This window comes from Heterocephalus glaber, unplaced genomic scaffold (genome assembly GCF_053883595.1).
Source record: "Heterocephalus glaber isolate CG9 unplaced genomic scaffold, H.glaber_assembly_v1.0 deba00000546, whole genome shotgun sequence".
NCBI classification, from domain to species: Eukaryota; Metazoa; Chordata; class Mammalia; order Rodentia; family Bathyergidae; genus Heterocephalus; species Heterocephalus glaber.
The window spans coordinates 12,517,870-12,541,744 of NW_028258147.1; the positions used below are offsets into that span (position 1 = coordinate 12,517,870).

Sequence of the window (23,875 nt, forward strand, 5' to 3'; positions counted from 1 at the left end):
ACTGATTAGTATTTTTCTGATTCTAGTGTTGCACACCTTTCCTTGTTCTGTACTGGCTACTTATCATCTTCTTGTATCTACTTTTTAATTGGGTTTTCTATTAATGAGCTATAAGAGTTCTTTATATATTCTGGTCATAGGTTATATGCATTGTAAATATGGTCTGCTTAAGGACTACTTTTCATTTTCTTAACAATGCCATTTAAAGTACTAAATTTTGATGGAATCTCACTTATCAAATTTTTTCTTTTATACATCATATTTTTTATATCCTAAGAAATTCTTGCCTACCGTAAATTTATAAACATTTTCCCTTATAATTTCTTTTTAAAGTTTTATACTTTTAGTCTTTCATATTTAAGTTCATAGATCCTCTCAAGTTATTTTTATGTATGGAAATAAAGGGTTGAAGTTAATTTTTTATATATGGATACTAAGGGTTCTAATGCCACTTGCTGAAAACACTAGCTTTTCCTCTGTTCTTGAATTGAGTTTATAATCTATAAAATGTTAATGTTAAATAATCTTTCTAAACTCCCTTGTCTATATATATGTGGTTCTAGTCCTAGATTCTCTGTTTTGTTCCAATGATCTATATGTCTTTCCTTACACCAACACTGCCTTGATTATTGTAGCTTTAGAGGAATTCTTAAAATTAGTACTAAATGTCTTCCAACATTGTTTTTTTTTTTTCTTTTTACTTTTCTAGGTCCTTTGTATGCCTACATAACTTTTAAATTTCAATATCCAATTCTTCATTTATAGCAAGTATACATAGACCTGAATTTTTATGTATACCTTGTGTTTTCTAATCCTGCTAAATTCAAATACAAGTTCTAGGGGCTCCTAGAGATTTCTTAGTATTTTCTCTGTAGATGATCATTTCATCTACATATAAAAGTTTTACTTCTACCTTGCCAATCCTATCCTAATTGTGTCATTTTATGGCCAGACTATTTTGGTTTGGGCCTAGGATTAAAAGTTTAATGGACAGATGAAGAGTATGCATATCTGCCCTTGTTCCCCACCTTAAGGAGAAAGCATTGTATCTTCTCCATTCATATAAGGCATTTTTGCTGGAAGTATGGAGTACATGTCTTTAATCTGTTGAGAAGGTTCTGTTCTACTTCTAGTCTCCTGATAGCTTTTATCATGAACAGCTGTAGAATTTAGTCCAATACTTTTTCTCCAACTACTGACAGGATCATATGGCTTTTTCCTTTCCTCTGTTGAAATGATGACTTATGGGGGTGGATCTTCCAATGCTGAACTGACACTCCCATCCCTATAATAAAACCACTTTCTACATCCTGCTAGATCTGACTTTTAATCGTTTGTTTTGTTAAATAAATTTCTATCTAGGTTCATACATTTTTCTTCTATTATCTTTATCCAGTTTTAGCATTAGCACAATGTTGATTTCTTAAAATGAGGTGAGAAGTGTTCCTTCTTTTTCGGCTTTAAATGTTTGATATAATTTATCAGTTAAAATATATATGAGCCTGTTGTTGTCATATAAATAGGTTTTCAAGCTAGGAATATACTTTCTTTAATAGGTGCTATTCAAATTTTATATTTCCTCCAGAGTCAGTTTCATTAATTTTTCTTCCAAGGTACTTCTTAGAAGTTGTCAAATTTATTTCAAAAAAGATTTTTGTAATATGCTTTCTATATCCTTTTAAATTCTGTAAAATCTGTAAATTCTAGATCTTGATATTGTAATTTAAAAAATGTATAATTGATATCCTGTAATAGGAAGAAAATTTCTAAAGGAGTAGGGGACGTGAGAGGAGTAGGGGAAAGGAAAGAAGGGAAAAGAAAAAATATTACAAAAGGAAAAAATGGAAACAAAATCTTTGCAAGTAGGGAAGGGTGGAGGGGGTGAAGGGAGGGCAGGGGAAGGAGAAAAAATAAGATTCCAATATGAATGTAACTGTATTTTGTACCTAAAATGCACCAATAAACGAGAAAAAAATAATAAAAAAGAAAAAATGTTAAATCTTTAATATTTTTCTATGTTACTTAAATTTGCAAAATGATAATATTATATATTCCAAAGTATACAAATCAGACAGTTTTGAATTTGAGTGAATATCTTAATTCTTTGAACACAATCAAGGGCTTTGCAAGTACATCATCATTTCACTTGGAATGTATTGACAGTAGACAAAATATCCACAAAGCAAATTTCTATATTACTAAAATCAAATCCTTTAAATGTCACAAATATATGTTTCCCTATTCCCCACCTTTTATCATTCTCTAACATAAGCACTCTTCTTTTTCTTGGTTCTTGTTGAGATCAGCATTCCACCGGTCTGTCAAGGAAGTCTCTATTACCCCATTTCTCTCAAGATCTCTTGTCAAATATGTCTTCTGTTTTGTTGATGCCACCTTCTAAAAGCTCATGTATCTAGCTTTGATTTCTTTTTTCCATTCTCACTGTTGGTGAGTGAATTTATTACCTTCACTATTGAAGAATATTCAGAACTCTTCTCACAGTTGCCTGCTTGAGCATACCATTAACTTTATTGCCAGCTGAGGTGGCCATTTATGAAAACAAACTAACACCTTTGGGCCATGCTTACTAATAGTTAGATAATTTCCAATATTATGGATTCTACCTTCCTACAGTGGAATCCAGAATTCTACCTTTTCTGATTGCTCAACAGTAAGGTCATAGGCATAGGACTTGGCTCTGTTAATGAAGTTTACTAATGCAGCACCTGGATTCAGAAGTGACTAAATGGAATAAGGCTCTTTATAGATTCCATTATGTTGGTGAGTGTTGTTGAATTCTGGCAAGAGTCACTGCAGCATCCAGTAACAGTAGTATCTCACAAGGCTGTCTCTTTTGGAGCCAGTTCTGAGTGTAATTTAGGATGTCATTTCTCCAATTTGTCTCAGCTTAGTTCTTCAGCTCTCTCATGGGGTGTCCACAGATCACTTAGTAGAACTTCAGAACAGTCAGTTGCATTTTCTTGAACCTGATAGTCCTAGAGTAATCTTTCTGAAAAGTAAATTTAATCATCTTACTCCTCCTTAAACCCCTTCAAAGCTCCTTACTGCTTGCAGAATAGAGTCTAGCTTTCTTAACCTGGGATTTATGACCTATCATTATTTCAGTTCCATCAACTTTATCAGCTTCTTGCCCTATCATTTATCCATAAAAATACTAAGATCAGGTCATATCAAACAACTTTTGAAATCTTGTTTATGCATCTTTTTAGAGCTATCTCCTTTGTCTGTATTACCACAACTCTACGCTTATCTGCCCAGCAGAGACCCTTCTTCATTCCTTAGTTCTCACTTGATCTTTATCCCTACATGCCCCCTTGCCAGAGAAATGAAATTATTTTTCCTCTGTGTTCCCACAATGTGTCCTGCAAATCTCTATTTTAATACGTGGCATATTGCTAAAATTATGTATTTATACTGGCTCCACTTAGCAAATTGTATGTTTCTTAAAAGTAAGAATTATCATCTTTATAGCCCTCTTCTAGTACAAAACCTTGCCCTTGACATGAACTTTATACATCATAAATGAATGGCTTTTCTTACTCTTTTTAATTCATACAGACTCATCTCTTTGATAGCTTCCCACTCAGATCCTTCCCACTTCAGCATATGCTTCCTTAAGCAACCCTCAAACCCCAGGTGACCTAGCCTTGACTGCAGACTCCTTCTCCAGGGTGTTCTTCTGGAAACGTCTATTCAATTAACAAGATTGTTTCAATCATCTCCTTCATCTTGAGCATTTCTCTCCTCTTGTCCTTCTAATACAGTGGGTACTCCTTCTTTTGCGGACAAACCTTCCTCCTCTGAATAGGTGTAAATCAATCTCTGAAACAGTTCCTTATTCTTGTTCACACATTCTATTTTTCAAAATTATACTATAAACTTTCTGGTGGTAGTAACCATAAATTATAATCTCCATCACTAATCAAACACCTGATTAAAAAGAGGCTTAGAATATCATAAATTATTTGAATGTTACTACCACATGTATTTTAATTAAAGTAATATTTTAGTCTTTCTTTTTCCTGGTCTTCTATCTCTTTCTCTGCTCTTATCCTTTCCTTGATTCCTCTTTTACTAAAAGGGAGTATTTCCACAAGAAGTAGGATCTAAAATTTAATTTTTTAAAGTAGACGGATAGATTTTTTTAAAATGATCTAGTAAAACAAAGTGCTACTTAAAAGTTATCAGGGAGACTGTAAATTGGTACAGCCATATGGAAAACACTTTAAAGTTTCCTCAAAAAGTTAAAAATAGAGCTGTCATATGATCCAGCAATCTTACTTATGGGTATATATTTATTAGTTTGTTTTCTGTTGCTCTACTGAAAACCTTGGGGAAGGCTAATTTTGTAAACAGAAGAAATTTACTTAGTTCAAAGTTCTGAAGTTTCAAAGTCTAAGATTGATAATGGGCCTCCTTGGTTTAGTCTCTGGTGAAGGTAGCATTGTGGGAGTGCATGTGGGAGAAATTGATCACGTAGCAAAATAGAAGCCAGAGAGATTCAGGGATCAGGCTCATTCTTATAACATCTTGTTCTTTTGAGTGCTCAAGAGTCCCATGCTAATTACATGAATTCCTTCCCAAATATTTTCCCAATGACCTAAGGACCTACCACGGGGCCCCACTGCTCAACAGTCTCATCACTTCCTATACTGCCACATTAGGGACCAGTCTTCCAATGCATGAATCCTTGAGGGATGCATACAAATCATCTCCAAAGTATAGTGAAGGTTTAATATCCAAAACAATACAATCAGAATCTTGAAGAAACATATGCGCTCCTTTGTTCATTTAGGCATTATTTAAGAGCCAAGATATGGAAACAAACTAAATTTCTGGCAATGGATGAATGGATGAAAAATATAGGATATATATGTGCATGCATATATAATGGACTGCTTATTCAACCTTTAAAAATAAGGAAACTATCATTTGTGATGTAGATGAACTTGGGAGACATTATGCTGAATGATGTTACTCAGAGACAGAGAAATAAATACTTCATGTTCTCACTAATAAAAATCTAAAATAGTAAGACCCATAGAGGCAGAGATAGAATGTAGTCGTTAAGGGATTGGGGATGAGAAAATAGGGAGACATGGATCAAAGAATTTAAGATTTTAATTATGAAATATGAAAAATTTTGCAGATCTAATTATACAGAATTATTATCATAGTATGCAGTACTATTTTATGTTAAAAATTAGATAAAAGGATAGGGATTAGATGTTCTTACCACAAAAAAGAAAGAAAATTATAACTATGAAGTGACAGGTATATTATTTAGCTTGATTTTAGTGATTACTTTATAATGTATATATAGGTCAAAACATCAAATTGTCTACCTGCAATATATATAATTTTTATATCTTAAATGCATCTTCATAAATCTGAAACAATGAAACAATACTATTATTCTTATTTTTTGGAGAATAAATTTGTATTTTTTAAAATCTGTTATTTATTTTAAGGAGTTACTACATTTGGTCATACAGAAAAGTGTAGTGAAATTTTGTGCTCATTCATTTTAAAAATTTGACTCCCTTTTATTATTGGGTTGTCCTAGTTCTGATGTACTACATACCTTCATTAGATACTTTTATGGCTTGTGTCTAGATGTCCTCCCAAAGCCTCATGTCATCATAGGTGAGGATTTTCAGAGGTGGCTAGAACTAGAATGTGTGATCCTGGGATCAAAGGTATGTGATTACTAAATTAATCTACTGGTTTGGCATCCATCTGGGTAGGATTAAGGGTGTGGGTAGCCTGGTGTTATGGCATGTGTCTAGATGTCCTCTCATACAGTTGTAGATGGGACTTTTTCAGAGGTGGCTGAATTTAGAGTGTGTGACTGATTCATGGTGCAGTGCTAGGTTCAAGGGCACTAGGATTAAGGGTGTGGGTAGTACCCACCCTAAGTACTCTGAAGAAGATAAAACGAGCAGAAAGATGCTGTTAAATTCCATCCCTTGCTGGCTTTTTCTGTAGTTCCCTGCCATGAACTGTTGCCCCTCTGCTATGTGCCACCCTGCCTTAGAGCCAGTCAATTATGGACTGAAACATCTACAAACTATGAGCTAAATAAGCCTTTCCCCCTTTAATTTTGGATATCAGGTATTTTGTCTCCTCAATGAGAGAAAGTAACTAAGACACCTGGATAAAATATAAGGGACTGGAATATGGCTAGTGTGGTCACTTGTCACTTGCTGCTTCTTCACTACTTTGCTGCTCTATTTCATTGTTGTACCAGCACATTTGCTGAAAAGATTATTCTGTCCCCATAAAATTTTCTTGGTGTCCTTATCAGAACAGGTTTTCTTTTGCCCCAGTTGTCCTTGCTTCCAAGTTAATCTCCACTAGTTGTGCCTTAAGTGCAAATTCAAAGTGCACATTCCTAGATGAAACAGTCATTGCCAGATAGTAAAATCATGAGGTAACACCATCAATTCTGGGAATTTGTTTAATTCAATGTTTATGTGAACGTCTTGCAGGGTAAGTGATCACAGCAAGTCACTTGTGATATGAGAAGATGGGTAATTTTGTGTAAAACTCTTTCACGTTTTCCATAACTTATGTAGACCAGATTTTCTGAGGTTCTATTAATGTTTTTGCTAAAAAACAGTTTTATGCAGCTAATTTCTTGACCATTTGTTTGGATTGACTTTTATTTCATTTGCTTGGATTTATTTTTATTTCATTTTTCAGAGAAACATAACCACAAAGGTTAGAAATCTCCCAAGATTTTTGAGAATTATACATTTATTTCAAGAAAAAAAGTTTTATATACACACTCAAATCAGATTCTTTGAATCTATATTAGTCCTAGAAATACAGAGTGTAAGAGCTGACAGAGTTGTGGGATCACATTATGCAAAACCTTGATTTTTAAAGCAAGAATAGTGAAGCCTCAAAGAAACAGTTACTGATCTGGAAGATGTCAACAAAACAATAGTCATGCAATAAGTCATTGTCACATCATTATAACTAAATATGAAGGATAATGAAATTACAGGAGTAAAAATATATTTGGGCTCATGGTTTTGGAGGTTCCAGCACATATAACTATGTTGTTCCATGGTTTGGGCTTCTGGCAGGGGGGGCAGATGGAAACAGCGGAGAGGAATAAAATCACTCACCTTATCATTTAGGAAGAAAAAGAGGGAGAGACCAGGGATGCATCATCCTCTTTGAGAACCCAACCCAGTGACCTAACAGTCTTCTGCTAGTAGTTCTACCTCCTATAGGTCCACAGCATCTCCCAATAGTACCACCATGTGAACCAATCCTTTATCACATGGGCCTTTAGGGGACACTTACTCAAATTACAGTGAAGGACTGTAGCCAAAGTCTTCAAATAGTTGAAAAATGCAAAGAACTTTGAAACTTGTAGTAACTATGGGAGGATTATATTTGGAGAAACTATATTGCTGATGAACAAATGGGAGTCATTTTCCCAACATGAAAGATGTAATATTTTAGCTATTATAAAAGCCAATAGCATCAAAGCAGTAAAATTGAGATGAAAGGAATTACCATGAGTCTGTCAGGCCAGGGGAACATCACTATAAGAGACAACAATTAACCAATAGCCTGGTATAAAAGTGGGTGCTAGGAGACTAGTAGATAGTTAAGAGTAGTACTTTAGATGTGGAGAGAATCTTTAGACTGAGGATTAAATTTAATAATAAAATTTTTAAAAATCTAAATAATCTTCAGGAAAATTCTGCGGAGAACTGTAATTTTTTTCCCCTCCTTTCTTTCTCCCTCCTTCCCTTACTTTTTTCTTTATTTATTTATTTTCTGCTCTTTCTTTCTTTCTTTCTTTCTTTCTTTCTTCATTATTTTGAGACAAGGTCTCACTATGTAGTCCATTCTTATAATTACTAACCATTCCCATGATATATAACTCTTGCTAGACCTAATCCACTCACCAGAGTACTAACCAGTTTCTTGAGAAAGACATTCATCCATTTATGAGGGTGGTGCCCCCATCACTTAATAATTTTCCACTGAGTTTAACTTCTTAAAATTCCCTTCATCACCACTCAATACAGTTACATTGGGGGCTAAGATTCCAACAGTTAAATTTTTCAGGGAAAAAAAAATACCTAAATTATAGCAGCCACATTTCTTTTATAAACCCTCAGGGTTCAAACTACTTGTCACTATTATTTGTTCATCCAGAACAAAATTATAAATTAAGCTATGTCCCCACAATTTGTCAATTAATGTGGCTTAACTGAACAGTTATAAAAGGTGAGGAGAAAATATTGTTTTAGAAATGTACCTCTGTGAATCTATGTTAAAGAAAATAGAATTTGTCACCAACGCCAAAGAAAAAAAGAAGCCAAGTGGTGAAGAGCAGAGAATGCTGTAACTATGCCAACAGAAAATTATTGCAAGAGGGCAACCTGGCTCATTTCTCATATTCATGTTAATAACATACTGTAAAATATTCTACACTTCAGTAAAAATAATTTCCAAAGAGGACAGGACAGCTTGACAGTAAGCTGGATTGTGTCAAGGCCATTTACTACACTTAAAACTAAATCACCATTAGGAAATATGTTAGCATTTTATCTTTTCATTGTTATCAGAGACAGGAGATATTTTAAAGACATTATTTTTGGTGATAAAATATGGTGGAAAAATAAATATCAGAATTTACTTTTCCCCCGAGGAAGATTAAAAAAACAAACAAAAAACAAACAAAAAACCATGTGGCTGCAAGAAACAATGGCTTTGTAACAGAACTGAGACCACCAGGGGAAAATGTTCATCTCCCTAGTTGCTTTAAACTAGTCTCTCTGCCTATACTCAAAAGCTATTTCAGGCTGACAAGAATAACTATATGCAGAAACCTGACTTCCTAGGAGGATCAGCTGGGATTATACGGGAGTTCTATTAGATCCATTGCTCTGGATCCTAGGCTACCATTTCAGAGGCCTGCAGTCAACCTTAACCTCCATCGGCTTCCCTCTCCAGGTGCTGCCTTGATAAAGTGCTACAGCCCCAAGTGCTGGTTTACCTCTGAAACCCCTAAAAGTGTCAAGAAGGCTGGAACATGAGATTACATGAGTGAGGAACAAGCAGGAAAAAACAAGAGTGACAGTGCTCAACATTTCCAGATAGATTTCTTCAATTTCCCTTTTCCTTTTTTAACACTTTATAAATTTATCTGTTCACTCCTTCATTCCTTCATTCATTTGTATGCCAGATGTTTATTAAATTCTTACTACATGAAAAGTACTCACTGAAAATTTTCACAGAAAGTTTGTACTACATCCTTTTCTGCAAAAAGCAAATCAAACTGTACCAAAACCACCCAAAAGTTTATCATTAAAAAATCAATTGAAAAACATAAAATAGGCATTTTTTCTATGACAGTAAAAATCTTTCCACAATAAGTAGGAATAAGCACACATGATCACAAATAGTAAGTATTCTCTTAGTTATTTTATGAAAGAAGTTAATGTTTATTATAACAGAAGTCATTTTACCTGGTGTTATGTGATCTTACTTTAAAAGAAAATCGCCATTTGTATACTAAACACATTATCAAGTGAATAACATCTTCTGTTTCTTGTCACTTTAGTTCTATAAATAACATTAATTCTTTAAAGATTACGCATGATACTTTGGCATTATTAACTAGTAACATCATAGATTTATTTACTTAGGTAAGTAACAACTAATCACCTGTGTTCATCTACAAGTCATAAAACCAGAAACACTAGGAGAAAATATCACCCTCTATAAATTATCCATACATTTTACTTATCATAATCTCGAGGTCAGTGTGCATATGAACTAGCATACTACTTATCCCTCTTCTAGAGTGTGCTAAGTGTTCTAGAATGTCCTTTCTCCTTCCTACCCTCCTACATCTCCACCTGCCTCCTTCCATCCCAGAATTTCTCCTTCCATCTCAGAAAATCCAAGGTAAAAATCCCGTAAGACTTGGTCAAGAGAAATTTTCTTCTCCACCCTCATGAAGAATGTAGCCAGTCATGTCTTGATTCCAATGTTCATATTTCCCGACAGCTGCCGTTTTTATTAGAATTAAGCTCTCTTCTCCTGGAATTTGCTTCACTTCTAGGTTTACAGGACATAGTTCAATCTTTATTCAGTCAGTTATTTACTTCATGACCCTGGAGAAATGATTAGTGAAGCAGTGGTTAATAAATGATGCATATTTAAGGACTTATGGATTCATGTCTGAATCTACAGTTTTAGGGTACATTTTCCTATCCTAAATAATTATTTTATCCTCTATTTTAGGACATGAAAATGAAAACTGACCTAGTTAATTGAGTTGGGTCTGGAAATTTCATAACACATATTACCAATACATTTTGGTTTCATTGTGAAGTTTCATTATCTTAAGGAGTAGAGTGATGAGTATGAAGAAATTTAAGACATTAAAAAGTGCCAAGGCCTGTGGCCACTACATGCTAGTGAGAAGAAAATAAACCTTCCTAGTTTCAGTGGTATCTGAAAATATTTTAAGACTCAGTTCACATATGGCCCTCCCTTTCACCACACAGTGCCTGGAAATTTGGAGATTTATGAAGGTATCTAGAATATAGACATAGGAGTTAACCATCAGTGAAGTTCCAGAATTAGGGCCTGATAAGGGCTTGAGAACAAATGAATGTCAGGAGAAACCCTGATTTATATTTCTTAACTAATAGTCTCAACAAAAGCAATTCACTAAATCTAGCATGCACTCTGAACTCTAAACACTCTAAGAAGGAAAATAGAAATACATAATTGAAGCAAATGCATTGTCTTTTCATGTACAAATGCACCTGGGTGTTTTATCAACAGTATGTGTTTTACCTTTTGTTGATTTTTCTCTAGTAAAAATATGTACTAAGTATACACAATTTTTATGTAAGTATGGATCCAGAATATTTGAAATGGAGCCAATATTCCCCATTGAAAAGTCACGTCTCTGTACAAACCTAAACACTGGATAAGCTCCTCTTGTAAATCATACTGCATAAACAATGAGACTAATTGGTTTTCTTTTATTTATAGTCCTATATAGAGAAACTATCTGTTAAGCATTTATTTGTACCCAGCACTTTGCTATGGATGTAGAGATGCAAAGGAAGTGAATGAATTGTCCCTGTAGTAAAATACTCAATAATTTTATTGAAGATTTAACATTTACATGCATTATTTAAAAAGTTAAAAATGTGATTCTGTTTTCAAGAAAAAATATATCTTACAGATACTAAGTCAATGATTGTCAAATTTTAGTGTACATAAAAATGTACATATATATCTAACTAAACAGGAAAATTCTTCAACCTCATTTTGATCTAATAGAGCAGGGTGTCTGGATTTTTGTGAACACTCTGTTATTCAGATGCAGTGGGCCCAAGGGTGAGTGCATGGAAAGTCAGGGACCAGGGACTTGGGCAAAGGCAGGAATTCCCAGGATCAACTTAGAGAGGGCAGCAGATTTGAGATGAATCTGTAAGAGCAAACTTTAAGGACAAATGGGATTTAAGGAGAGAGGGGGCCTTTATTCTTGGAAGAAGAAAAGGCTTGAAGAAAAGCACAAACTTAAGAGTGACTATAACATAGGTGGCAAGTGGAGAAGAATGTGGAATGGTTCCGTAAAAATTACTTTCCACTCCCCTCCCTTTGCTTGTCCAGCACCTTGGACAATTGAACTACTTTAATATAGATAGAGAAATATTCTCTCTTTCTGTGCTTGAACCTGATTTTCACATAATTTATGTCCATTCATAGTGATCAGTGGCAAACCACAGAGTTTACAACCCCCAGGTTTTCCAAACTAGGTGCCTATGTACAAAGTTCAGACTTGATGATTAGTATTTAGTGTCAAATGAAGTCACTATTGTAGACACATGACATGGTACAAAATATTGCCTTAGGATCCAGAAAGAATTGGATTCATTTTGCTGTTATATTGTTATGCCATTTAGTAACTAGAATATTTTACGTAGCTTTTTTGTACAAAAATGGCAATGTAAATATATGTAACTTATACTGGATTTTGAAGATTAACTGAGTTGGTGAATGTAAACTCCCTAGTACATAGTGGACAATAATAAATAACACTATTTGTCACTTAAAATTATTTGTAAAAACATGTTTTACATGGACTAATCTATGATCATGCAATGGTATGATTTAATCTAGATAAAACATAGAAAATGAAAATATATGAAAAGAGATTCGTTTTTCCATACAAAGAGGAAAATATGACTTTTGTGACTAATTTTTCTTTGACATGGAATTGTATAACATGAGGCAATTTGAAGATTCCTTAAGATATGTTCCTGAGAAGCCAGAAAGCCCCTTAGAGTATTATTCTCTGGTGACTTGTAAAGACATTAATCTCTTATTAATTATTCATGTCTAATATGAATTATTTTATGAGGTCTATTCTCTCTGTACAGTGACGGAGAAAACCAGTGAGGAACAGGAGAATTCCTGAATGTAGAGAAGGAGGAGCCATTTGTAATTATGAACATTCATGTAACATTGACCTTGTTTTAATTCCAGGTCCCAGTAGGAGGGCCCAAGGAGCCTTCAATCAGTGAGAAATGGGCACTAGAAGAGAGAAAAAAAGGCATGGAAAAGAGGTGCTGACAAGTATCAGGTGCTTTTGCTTTAGCCTCAATCTGGTTTAAATGCCACTGTTCCCTGCACATATGTATACTCCCTCATTTTTGTTAAATGTCACACAAATGCCTTTTTATTTTTGGTGTCATCTTACAAAGTAAAATCCTCTAAGATCAGAAAGTGAAGTTCAAAGATCTCACCAGGTGGCTTAGGAAAATCTGAGAACAGAAATGGTTTCTTCAAAAAATAGGGAGAAAAATACATGTGATGAATTGTACAGTGTTAATAGTCTTGGAATTATTTTAGAAACTCTGTTCCTTTAAGGTACTTTAAACACTACTTATTATTGCTCTCTGTTTATTTCAATTATTATTTATGCACCACTTGCCTTTTCTTTCATCTGGAGAAAACTGTGATAAAATGTGCCTTTCCAACTTAGAATTTTTTTTTAATTACAAGCCTGATTTTCCTGAATCACTACATGTAATTTGCCTAGAAATTTATATTTTTTAGAGGAAACAATCTTTCTCATTTACATTAATATAGTGAATGTTGCCAAAAGAAAATTTTTCCTTGTGACAGGAAGAGAAAGCAGAGTTACATTAGAATGGGGTTAGAAATAAGGTCTAAACACTAACAATAGGTTACATAAAAGTAAGATTATTTGTGTCAAGAGAAATTTACTATAAATTATAGTAGGATTGAGAATATATTTTATTTATATTTAGAACTGAGTGCATCGTGGTTACTTAATTGAGATTTATTGGATAATTCATAGATAAAATGGGAGCACACCAGAGAATCCCTAGCCCTAAGAAATTTCAAACTACAACCCTCACATCACTGATAGAAAGGATCCCATCTTCACACAAAGCCTTGTCTCACCCACACCCCCACACACAAGAGACTCTAGTGACTCATTTCTGTGCAGATTCTCTGCTAGCTATATAACAATATCAGCACAATAGTATCAATTCAAGCCTACAAAGGTCTTAAAGGAGAGGGTTGATATAAGACCTTACGCTTACCTTTGGTTTCCTATCAAAATAGGCAATAGGTTGTAAGAGATACATAAAACTTTGCTTTAAACCCATAGAGGAAATTTGTCATTAATTCTATAGAAGGCTACTTCCATACATGATCTGAAAAGACCCAGGAAAATCAACTAGCACTGAAAATTCTTTCTTTTTCTTATGTTCATACACGAAAACCCTAACTACTAAAGTTGCTATTTCAGTTTAGTCACTGATAAGATACTTTCCTGGACCACCCGTGAAGATATGTGCAAGGCACCACCACAGTTGTGGTGATGACTCCAGTACAAAATAAGAAAGAAAAGAACAGTTCTGCTTTTCAAAAACCACACGGGCAAATGGTCTTTGATTTCTAATAAACACTCTTGAGCTTATCTCTCTGTTTTAATTGTGATAGTGAAGCAATAAAAAAATTAGATTTAATTTTAACTAATGTTAGTCTGCATAAGGCAGTGAGTGAAGGCAATGTGCTGGACAAATATTAATCCAGGTTGGTTATTTAACATCTGCCTTACATCGAGGAGAACACCACCAAAGCCGCCTGTTTGAGACCATGAAAATTCTCAGTTGTGTCTTAGTTTATCGCCGGCTTCTCCTCATAGTTGTTAGTTTGTTGGGTTTATTACCACTTCCCCTCATCATCCGCACTAAGGTAGGTGAACTTGGAGGACAGACTGCTGGACTTCTTGATCTGTTTTAATGATCTTTTACAAGTGTTGTTTAATTAATTGCCTGGCTCAGAACTGAATGAATGCTAATTCTTTGTATTTGAAGTCATGGTGGTTATACACTATGTTTGGTCTACTTTCCTCCTTTTTAATGGTTAATGTTGGTCTATTCTTGGGATGACTACATAGAATAATTAAACATAATAGTCAGTTAGTATTGCTTTCTGCCTATATCCTAAATGAAAGGAAAAACAAATGAAGCATGAACCTCAAATCTCATTGTTCGGATTATTAACCTCCAGGAAGCATTATGGGTTAGCGCAGTCCTCTTCCTGGAGAATAGGCAGGTATGTGATACCAGGAGAAAGATCTAAAGGAACAATCAGGAGTCTCAGGGTCCAGAAAAGGCTCATTTACTTGTTAGCTCTGTGACTTGTTGCGGGCTATAGAACTTCCTAGAAATTTAGTTTCTTTGTGGGATAAGAAGACTGTGAAAGCATGAAGTAATTTTCTTAGGTTAATTGGAAAAATCTTATAAATCATTATAACATGTTCTGATTATTTCAGATTTTATTTCACTTTGGTGTACTTATAAACATTTTTCAGTCAGTTTGCTTTTAAAAGTAGTCAGCCTATTAAACCCAGAATAATAAGCTTAATGTATTTTTAATCTCTTGGGGAAAATTATTCAAATCAGCACTTAGTGAACACTTTCTCTTTGCCAGCTACAAGTGTCACCTGGTAGGAGAAAAGCAGACTCTGAACCCAGATACTGTACTCCAGGTCCTAGATTTGCTGCTTACAAGCCATATGACCTGGATAAGTTACATAAACCTCTTGTGCTTCTGTTTTCTCTATGTAAATGGAAATTGTAACAGGCTTGTTATGAGAAGTAACTGAGCAAATACTTACCAAGCACATACTTGGAGCAGTGCCTGGTATCCTGTAAATGGGGTGGTACAAGTCTCCCCAGTGACTGACTTAATATCTGGGGCAGTCACCACCATCCTAAAATGCATAATTCCTTTAGCAGATAAGAACCTAGCTGATGTTCTTCTCTAACAAGTACTACTCAATGTTGTAAAATAGAATCTCATTAATTATAATATTATGAGTACTCCAGCATCCCTCAGAAGTATTTGTCTTTTTGCTGGAAATTCATGTGAAACAACAAAAAGTTCTTTTGTATTCTGCCAAGAGCTCCCTCACCTACCAATCTGGGGAGGTTGGCCCCTGCTTCATGACTTTGGGGTGTCCCCTGCAGGATGACATCTTCCAGCTGCAGCAACCCAGGGTAGAGCCCTTCTTCTGAGCAATGGCAGTGATATGATACTAGCAGCCACGCCATGTGACAAAACCGAGTCACAGACATAGTGATCTTATCTGAATATTTACCCCAAAGTACTTCAAGGTCCTGTTGCTCCATCAAATATACATGATGACCTTTCCTTTCCAATTCTCCAGCTCCCAGAAGTCTCCTATACCTGGTTCTTATCTTGAGAATATTCTAGATTATGTCTCTACATCTGCCGTATTTTAATAATTCTACTCTCGGTATAGGTCCTTATAGCAGAGAAAACAGGAAATTAAACTAGTCAAGGCAAACTTAGATTTTACCATATTATCATCTGTGCTGCTCTTTGATATATAAATACATGACATTATCATTCATACTTTTCAGAGAAGATGAATATAAACTCTTTGAAAAAGGTGACATAAATAAAAAAGCAATGCTTTTAGTGCATGATTCATTAACTAGAGAGAAAATTATTGCTAAGAAATGCACCCAATGACTTTTTTCCAAGATAGTATGACAAAAAATACATTAGGTCTGTTGAAAGCCAGGCTCTTACCATCAAGTTGCATTTATAAATGTGTTCCTCTTTTCCTTCCTTCTAATCAACTCACTTGTGAATACTCAATCAATGTTAATGGGAGGAATTTTCCCTTCTTCAATAATATAATTTCATTTTTTGGACGCTTGAAATGCATATTTAATCATTCAATTAACTGCTAATTATGCTTAAAGAATATTGCTTTAACCCTTGCTTACAATGAAAGCAGGACATTTTTCATAGCAGTGTATCAGCCTTTGGAGGGCTTAATATTTAAACAGAACTTACTTTGACATGGATGCAAATCAATTTACTTTTAATTTTAGGTCCCTCAACTGAAGAATCCTATGCTTGTAAAGATGTATAAACTGGTTAAATAATTAATGCAAAACAAAAAGCTAAGTTTGTCTTTCAAAAGACAATAAATCTTCACAATGTAGAACCAACAACAAAAGTGAATTATTGACTGATATTTTCATTTTGTTGGTTTGTTTTTATATTCTGGTCCTAAATCCTACCTTAATTCTACCTCTAGTAAAAACAGAAGTGTCATCCATAAATAGAAACTCTAAGTATATTCTCAAAATAGTCTTAAAAGGAACGACAAAAGATTGACTTTTCAGAGCACTCTGCCATCTGCTTTCCCAAATCATTTTGTTTAACCTTCATTACAACCAACAAGTCACTACTTATGTGGTGTCATTCCCATTTTACATTTAGAGAAATGATGCTCAGAGACATGTAACTTTAACAAAGGCCCCTTAGCTGCTATAGAAACTGGTTTTGAACTTGAGTTTTGTCACAACTTAGAATGTGTTCTTTAACAGTGGTTTTGTTTTAGGATTTTCTACATTGTATTTGTACATGTTTGCAGTATATGAAGTTTACATTTATCTTAAGAAATACATACATGCATGTAATATAACTTGATTTTTTTCCCCTTCCCCTTCCTTCCCACCTCCCTCCATCCATCTGCCAATGCCCTTTCCTTATTTTCATTATTATTATTATTTTTACCTCATTTTAAGCAGCCATATAATGTTTACATTCATTGTAAGTATTTGATATAGCACATCTTAAAACATTTTATTTCCCTTTCAACTCCCTACATCCCCTCACACTCTGGCTTTTGGATCCCTTTACATTTACAAAAGATCTATCTCCCTATTTCCTTCTATTAATCTTTTATTGGGCTCTTTATTTGTACTTTGCATTATTGTGGCTTGCTAATCATTTATCAGCAAGTCAGACCTCTTCATTATCATATTTCAGAGACAGGTTTCATAGCGGAAGAGGTCAGTGTTACCCATCTCCTCAGTTACCTCAAGCTGTCTTCAGGTCAGGACATTTCAGAGACTCTAGCCACTGTGGATGGTGCTCTGAGATCTATCAGGGGACTAATGAGAAGTGTGTGATTTGCTGGGTGTCCCAGAGTCATAGGTATACAAGTGGTCATGTCAGCTTGTTAGGATTTGCTGCCCCTTGCCATGACAGCTGTGTCTGAACACTCACTTATGAATTATGGCATTGAGTTGATATCTTAATATCCACTAGTTGGAAGAAACCTTGAGACTGTGTTTCATAGTGTTTTCAGGAGAGTAATATTTTAAAACAGTGTCATCCTTGAAATTTACAGGTATAAGTCAAATAGAAGTTCAATTTAATTCTTTTAAATCCATCATCATTATTATTATTATTCAAACTTTGCAAATTAGAAATAGACACCAATATAAATAAATTAGCCAAATCTGGCTGACAGATGTTTCCAACCAATATCTGTTGGAGTCTAGAGTCAGTGATCTTAATTACAACCGAATCTTTATAGCTTCCATGAGGATAAGTATATTCCTAAAACATTGATGAAAATCAGCGTTTGCTAAAGACATTCTGTTTTCTTATTGATTCATGCTGAAGCATTTGATAAATCCCTTTTTTTGTTACCTAAATATAAAAATACTCTTAGTTCTTCCTCAATTAGTACTAAATGATCATTAAGCATATAACATAGTTGCTATTTATTTGGATGGAATAATGACACCATTTTTTTCTCATTTGAAGAGGAAATTCCTTAAATATTCACATTTAAAAACATTAAAACCGGCCTAGGCTACATGCCATAGTTCTAGTGATATCCTCTATGTGTAACTGTGTTCTTTTATGACTACCTCTAGCATTCTGTTACTTTTCACTCTTTTCAGTACATTTTAATACTATTTCCTTACTTATTTTCTTACCTGTTCTTTGTGTTTCTATTCATGAAGTGAAAAGATAAAAAGAATGCCAGGTTTGTTTGAGGAGTAGTAATAGGAAAAAAACATTGAACAATAGGTAATGATGTTAACTGAATGTATTTCTTTCAGGTAGGCCTCACTCCCTGTAGTTTTGCCACTAACTAGGAGTCATTTTTACAATAAGGAGACAAGGAAACAACCACACAGGTACTGAGAAAAGTTTTCTAGTTGATGGACTACTAAACCCAGAGTAGATTTCTATTTCCCAGACATACCCTAGCTTTCTGTAGAAACATAGCGACGGAGACTGGAAGGGAGAGGAGCTTGAGAGAGCTGACACAGAAGTGCAACTGTGCCCTGACAGAGTGCGCGTGCCTGGTGGAGGAGATCTGGCAAAAAGGGCCCGCTCTATTTCTGCAGCTGCTGTGTGCTGTCTGTTTTCCTTCACAGGATAGTCCCTGGAAGCGCCATGACTTTCAAAGTTATACTACAAATTAAAATGAAATAAAAATACATAATGATCAAAGAATATGGTGCTACATCAAAAATACAGATTAGAAAAATATAGTGATTGTGAGGAAATATAAACTTTAGAAATGTAAAAGACATAGTAGAAAGGGAAAGCCAGTAGGTGGAAAAGTCTGTCAAAGAAAATGAAAATGAGTGGGAGAGAATGTAAAAATAACTAAAAGTGAGAGAACAGGCAAGAGAGAAATTCAAAGAAAATATAAACAGCATTTTAAAAGCCAAACCAAATAATGAAATATAATAATAGAAATAATTGTTATTATTATTATTATTATTATTATTTTGGTACCGGGGATCGAACTTGGGTCCTTGTGCTTGCACAGCAGGTGGCGAAACCACTGAGCTAAATCCCTGGCCAATTGTTATTATTTTAATAATTATTATTTTAAATGTTAGTTTTTAAATATTGCAGAAATTTAATGTAAGGAAGAAAATGCTAGAAATACTGAACATTTCAGACACCAAACAGTGTAGAATAGTAGAGGCCAAGAAACAATTTTCAAAAGGGAAAAAAATAAAAATCAGCCAACTAATAATGTAGCAGACAAACAAAACAAGAAAATTCAAATGTGACACATTTTTATGGTACAGATATTTTATAAGAGCTTTCTGAGGCCAGTATTATGCTACGTAAACTTTGTGATATAAACAAAAGTTTAAATTAATATTTCTGCCTTCAAGAAACTTGTAGAATGCATACAATGACAAACATCAATCGTAAAATAAGCTTATATATAAATGCATGCCAAATGATTGAAGAAAATCATTTTTACTATGATATCTAATCAAAAGATGAGTAGACCATAAAATATTTAATAACCTCTGTTCCCCAACCACACAGAGTCCCATTTGCCTAGGACCTGCTTCTTCTTCTATTCTTTATCCTAGAGAAAACTACAACCCTTTAATGCTTTGACAGGCCTGAAAACTACGTGTCATTTCTGATGCTTCAAATATCCATCACCCCCATCACTCAGATGGTGTGTTTCCTCCATCTAAATCCTCCTAGATCTCCCCCGTTGTACCTCATCTACTTCCTTCTCTCTATTCCTTCTGGCCCTGCTTTCCTTGGTGTTTTCTTCATCTTTTATTTTTTTTTCATAGATCATTTTTACACTCCTCTGAAGTCTGCTGCCAGAGTAAAATTTTAAAACGCCAGCCTGCTCTTATTTTGTGTCCCTGGTCAAACTTCTTCAGTGATTCTCTTTTTTCCTACAGAAGGAAAAACACCTAAAGAAACCATGTATACACTGAAGGAAACTCAAGATGTTTTCATTTGTCCTAACAACATTCCACAAAGCCTGCAATTAATATCTATCTCCTACATTCATAATTTTCACTTTAGCAACATTTCACTATTTGCAATTTCTAGCACAAACATTCTTCTGTCCACATGCTATGTCCTCTTTTGTGGGACATCACCCTTCTTGGGAAGGGAGGTTCAGGCTGTGACACAAACTAAGATGTTCTCACTGCATCATGGATACATTGGCCTCCATTGTAGTATGCCTTCCATTGAGGGCTATCTTTTCCTCCCCTTCTAGACTATAAATACCTGAAGTGTATGAAGCATATTGATCAATTTCTGTCTCCTGCAGCACCAAACAATGCCTGCCACATATATAGTCATTAACTCTTCCAAATGGGTGGATATAAGACTTATACTAGATCTTGTAAAAAGGAAAGGATGTAGAAGAAAGAAGGTAATAAGAGGAAAGAACTTTAAATAGATGTAATGGGATGGTCTCTTTCACAAAGCTCATTTTTCCATACATGATAGGATTTTTACTTTGTTTCTTAACAATAATAAGTATGAATGCCACAGAGCCTTGTAATAATTTTAGGAACAGGCAGTGGTATCTGTTTTTCAGCCAAATCAACAAAGTCAGAAAGATTAAGAAATTTACCCCAAGTCACAGGAGTCCATAAAGGGAGAAGAGGATAGAACAGAAAATCTGTTTCTCAAGCCCATAATGACGTTGCTCTTTAACAGGATTTACATCCCAACTTTAGAAGCCATGCTCAGCTTGCCCAAGTCCCTTGCACCTACATTTGGGATCATAAAACACACTGGATTGCGGAGCAACCTTGACCCATGAAGGACAAATATTGAGTCCAAATCATGTGGTCAGTATTTTAAATTGCTGAGATTAGTGGAGACTTATGGAAGCACAACTTAGCCTATCTTGACCTATCTATCACATTCTGCAACGTTTTCCAAGTGTTTCTGGCATGCTACCCATAGCCCATTTTCTCATCTATAAAATAAGCAAGCTTTCCTTTGAAAAGTTCCAAATGTTGTCTATAGATCAGCTGCCCCAGATTTGCCTAAGGTACTCGTGTAGAATCCAAATCTCCAGTCTGGGAGGCACAGGAGGCTGTACCTGACTCCAAAGCTAACTCACAGTCTGCATTTTGATCACACCCTCATGCACAGTCAGATTGGAGAATTAGACAGTCCCTGTGGTTATTTCCAGTTCTACTGTGTGAGTGGGATGTGAAAACCATATACCTCAGGCACTGGCTGGGTGCAGAGGTTGAGTGAAAAAGGGGAATTTTTAAAGTTCCCATGGTAATTGGCATAGTGGGGCCAGAAATTGTATATACCTGCTACACATTTTCTCTGAAAGGTAACAAGAAATGTTAGTTATTTTTCCTAGGCTTTGTATTTGTGCTCCTTCATACTCTCCATCTTCCAAGATGAGGGCATTTCAAAGCACATTAAACTTTGTAATTAATATGGATTGAGAAATCACTACCACAATAGGGATAGTTATATCATAAACCATGCAAAGACCTTTACAGATCCTGTCAGATAATAAAAGTGTTTCTATTGTAGCACACAGATTTAGAATGTCTGATTTTTCTTATTTCTCAATTGCTTTGTGTTCTCTTTAGAAAATCAGTTGCAGTGATTTAGGCCTGTGATTGGTTCTGCTTTTATCACTTTGTGCCATGAGGAGATTGTACCCACATATGAACCAATTCATCAGCCAAATTACTCCCTAATATCAATCAATGTGTCATTACAAAAATGGGGAGACTGTACTTTTGAGAAGAATTTATACTTCAATTTCTTCTGGGCCTATAGTTTAAAAGAAAACCAAGGTGATTTTTAAATATAATCAGCCACATGTCCCAAGATAATTTGACAGGCAGAACTTTGTAAGGAGAGTCATTATTCAAACTGCCCAGTCCTGATAGTGGTTGGCTTCTTCACCTCCTTAGCAAGTTCCTGGTTGGATTTATGTACTTGAGGTTACTAAGACAGATACGACTATGATACAGTTAAGTGGGGCTGGGGGATGGAAAAATGTCAGCTGAGGAGAACTTGCCTCTGCAGATGAGGGCTCTGGAGAACATATAAAAACATTTGCCCATTGAGGTGCGGGCCAGGGTACCTGGTGCCAGGAAAATAGGGAAGAGAAAAAGAAGGAACAAAGGAAAGAAAAAAATTGCTAAGGAATCACATGTATAGGGTGGAGATTGTTTTATATATGGATCAACGTAAAAGACCAAGTGGAAAGAATATAGATGCAAAAATAAGAATCTGTGGTATGAATCTCTCACTCCAAAAAATCATTCTGAGATCAGAACCAGTTCAATACTAGAAACAAAGGGCTGAAGAGTGGTTTTCTTACAGCTGTAAAAGATAAACAGAGGTACACTGACCACTGCCTGTGGTGTTTTATCGGAAGCTGACACTGCCCAGTCTCCCAGCCAGGAAGGATCTCACCTCAGGCCCCCAACCCAGCCAGATGACTGTGTCTGGTGTCCTGGCAGAAAGAGAACCCCAGTTGCCAAAATAAGGACCATTCTCAACTAGGAACTAGGGACTGGCTGGGAACAACTATAAAACTGCCAAACAAGAAAGAATGAGTATAGAAGGAGAAAGCATGAGAATTTAACAACTACCACTCAGGATAAGTCAGAAAATAAAATTTCTAGATAAAACAGGACAATGAGGAAAGACTGAAAAAAATCAACAGAGCTGAAAACACTCTGAAGTGAATGAAAATGACAGGAAAATCAGCAAGTGTGCATAGGAAAGGATCCACAAAAAAAGTAAAACATTAGTTTTCAAAATAGAAGTATAAAGCAAGGACAGGTGAATATAAAAAATAACTAGTTGGATGTTCTAGAAATAAAAGGGTAGTCATGGAAATTAAAAAATCAATAAACAAATGTGTTGTATTTGTGGTTTCAAATGGTTGTAATAAACCAACGTCCCCAGAGGCAACCTTTCTCCTTTTGTTTCAGTTCTCATCACAGATGAGTCTTAGACATCAAGTAATACTCAAGCAGTTTACTGTAGCAGTGTTTATGCATGAACAAGATGAATAGCAGACGAAGGCCAATACTGTGGACTAGGCACAGTGAGACAGGCAGTGGATCAGGTGGATCTCTGTTAGGAGAACGTTCTTGGAGTCTGAGGGATTTATGCCCTTTCTTATACTTTTACTCAGCCTGAGAGACTTACCAAATGCTTCTAGGTCAGTTACCAGAAGTGTTTCTTTCATAAAGAGTGCTTAGGTTATTCTTATAAGGGTGAGTTTGTTTTCATCTGTGCTGGGGTGGCTTTTTCTCCTGAAAATCTGCATGCAGGTTGTTAACATACTACTGATGCTTAACATCAGCCCTGCAAAATGCATGAGTTGAACTTCTCTATAATAATAGACCTTCTTGGTCTGGGATTTGGCTCAGTAGTGCTACCACCTGCCTCACAAGTGCAAGGTCCCAAGTTCAATCCCTGGTGCAAAAAAAATAATAATAGACCTTCTATCTATAATTAATTACTTTTAGTGTCTATTGTATCATACTACATTTGACATCCTAACTGTGATGGGACTAATAATTGAGAGACTACTCGAGCTTGAAAATGTACCCCACTACTAGTCAAATATTCAGAAATAGCTCTTCTTTAGGAGCATAAGGAGTCACACCAAGAAGAA

The 23,875-nt window shown here is 35.1% G+C and overlaps 1 protein-coding gene across 4 annotated transcripts in view; it reads left to right on the forward strand.

The window, feature by feature from the left end:
- Nucleotides 1-14,188: 14,188 nt before the first annotated feature.
- The window catches only part of Slc13a1 (solute carrier family 13 member 1), an 80,982-nt gene continuing 71,295 nt past the window's right edge, over nucleotides 14,189-23,875 (forward strand). For all 4 annotated transcript variants that reach the window (XM_087204581.1, XM_087204583.1, XM_087204582.1 and 1 more), the window contains exon 1: nucleotides 14,189-14,313. In XM_087204581.1, the coding sequence (XP_087060707.1) occupies nucleotides 14,215-14,313 (99 nt within the window). In that variant the 5' untranslated portion in view covers nucleotides 14,189-14,214. The remainder of the gene's footprint in view (nucleotides 14,314-23,875) is intronic.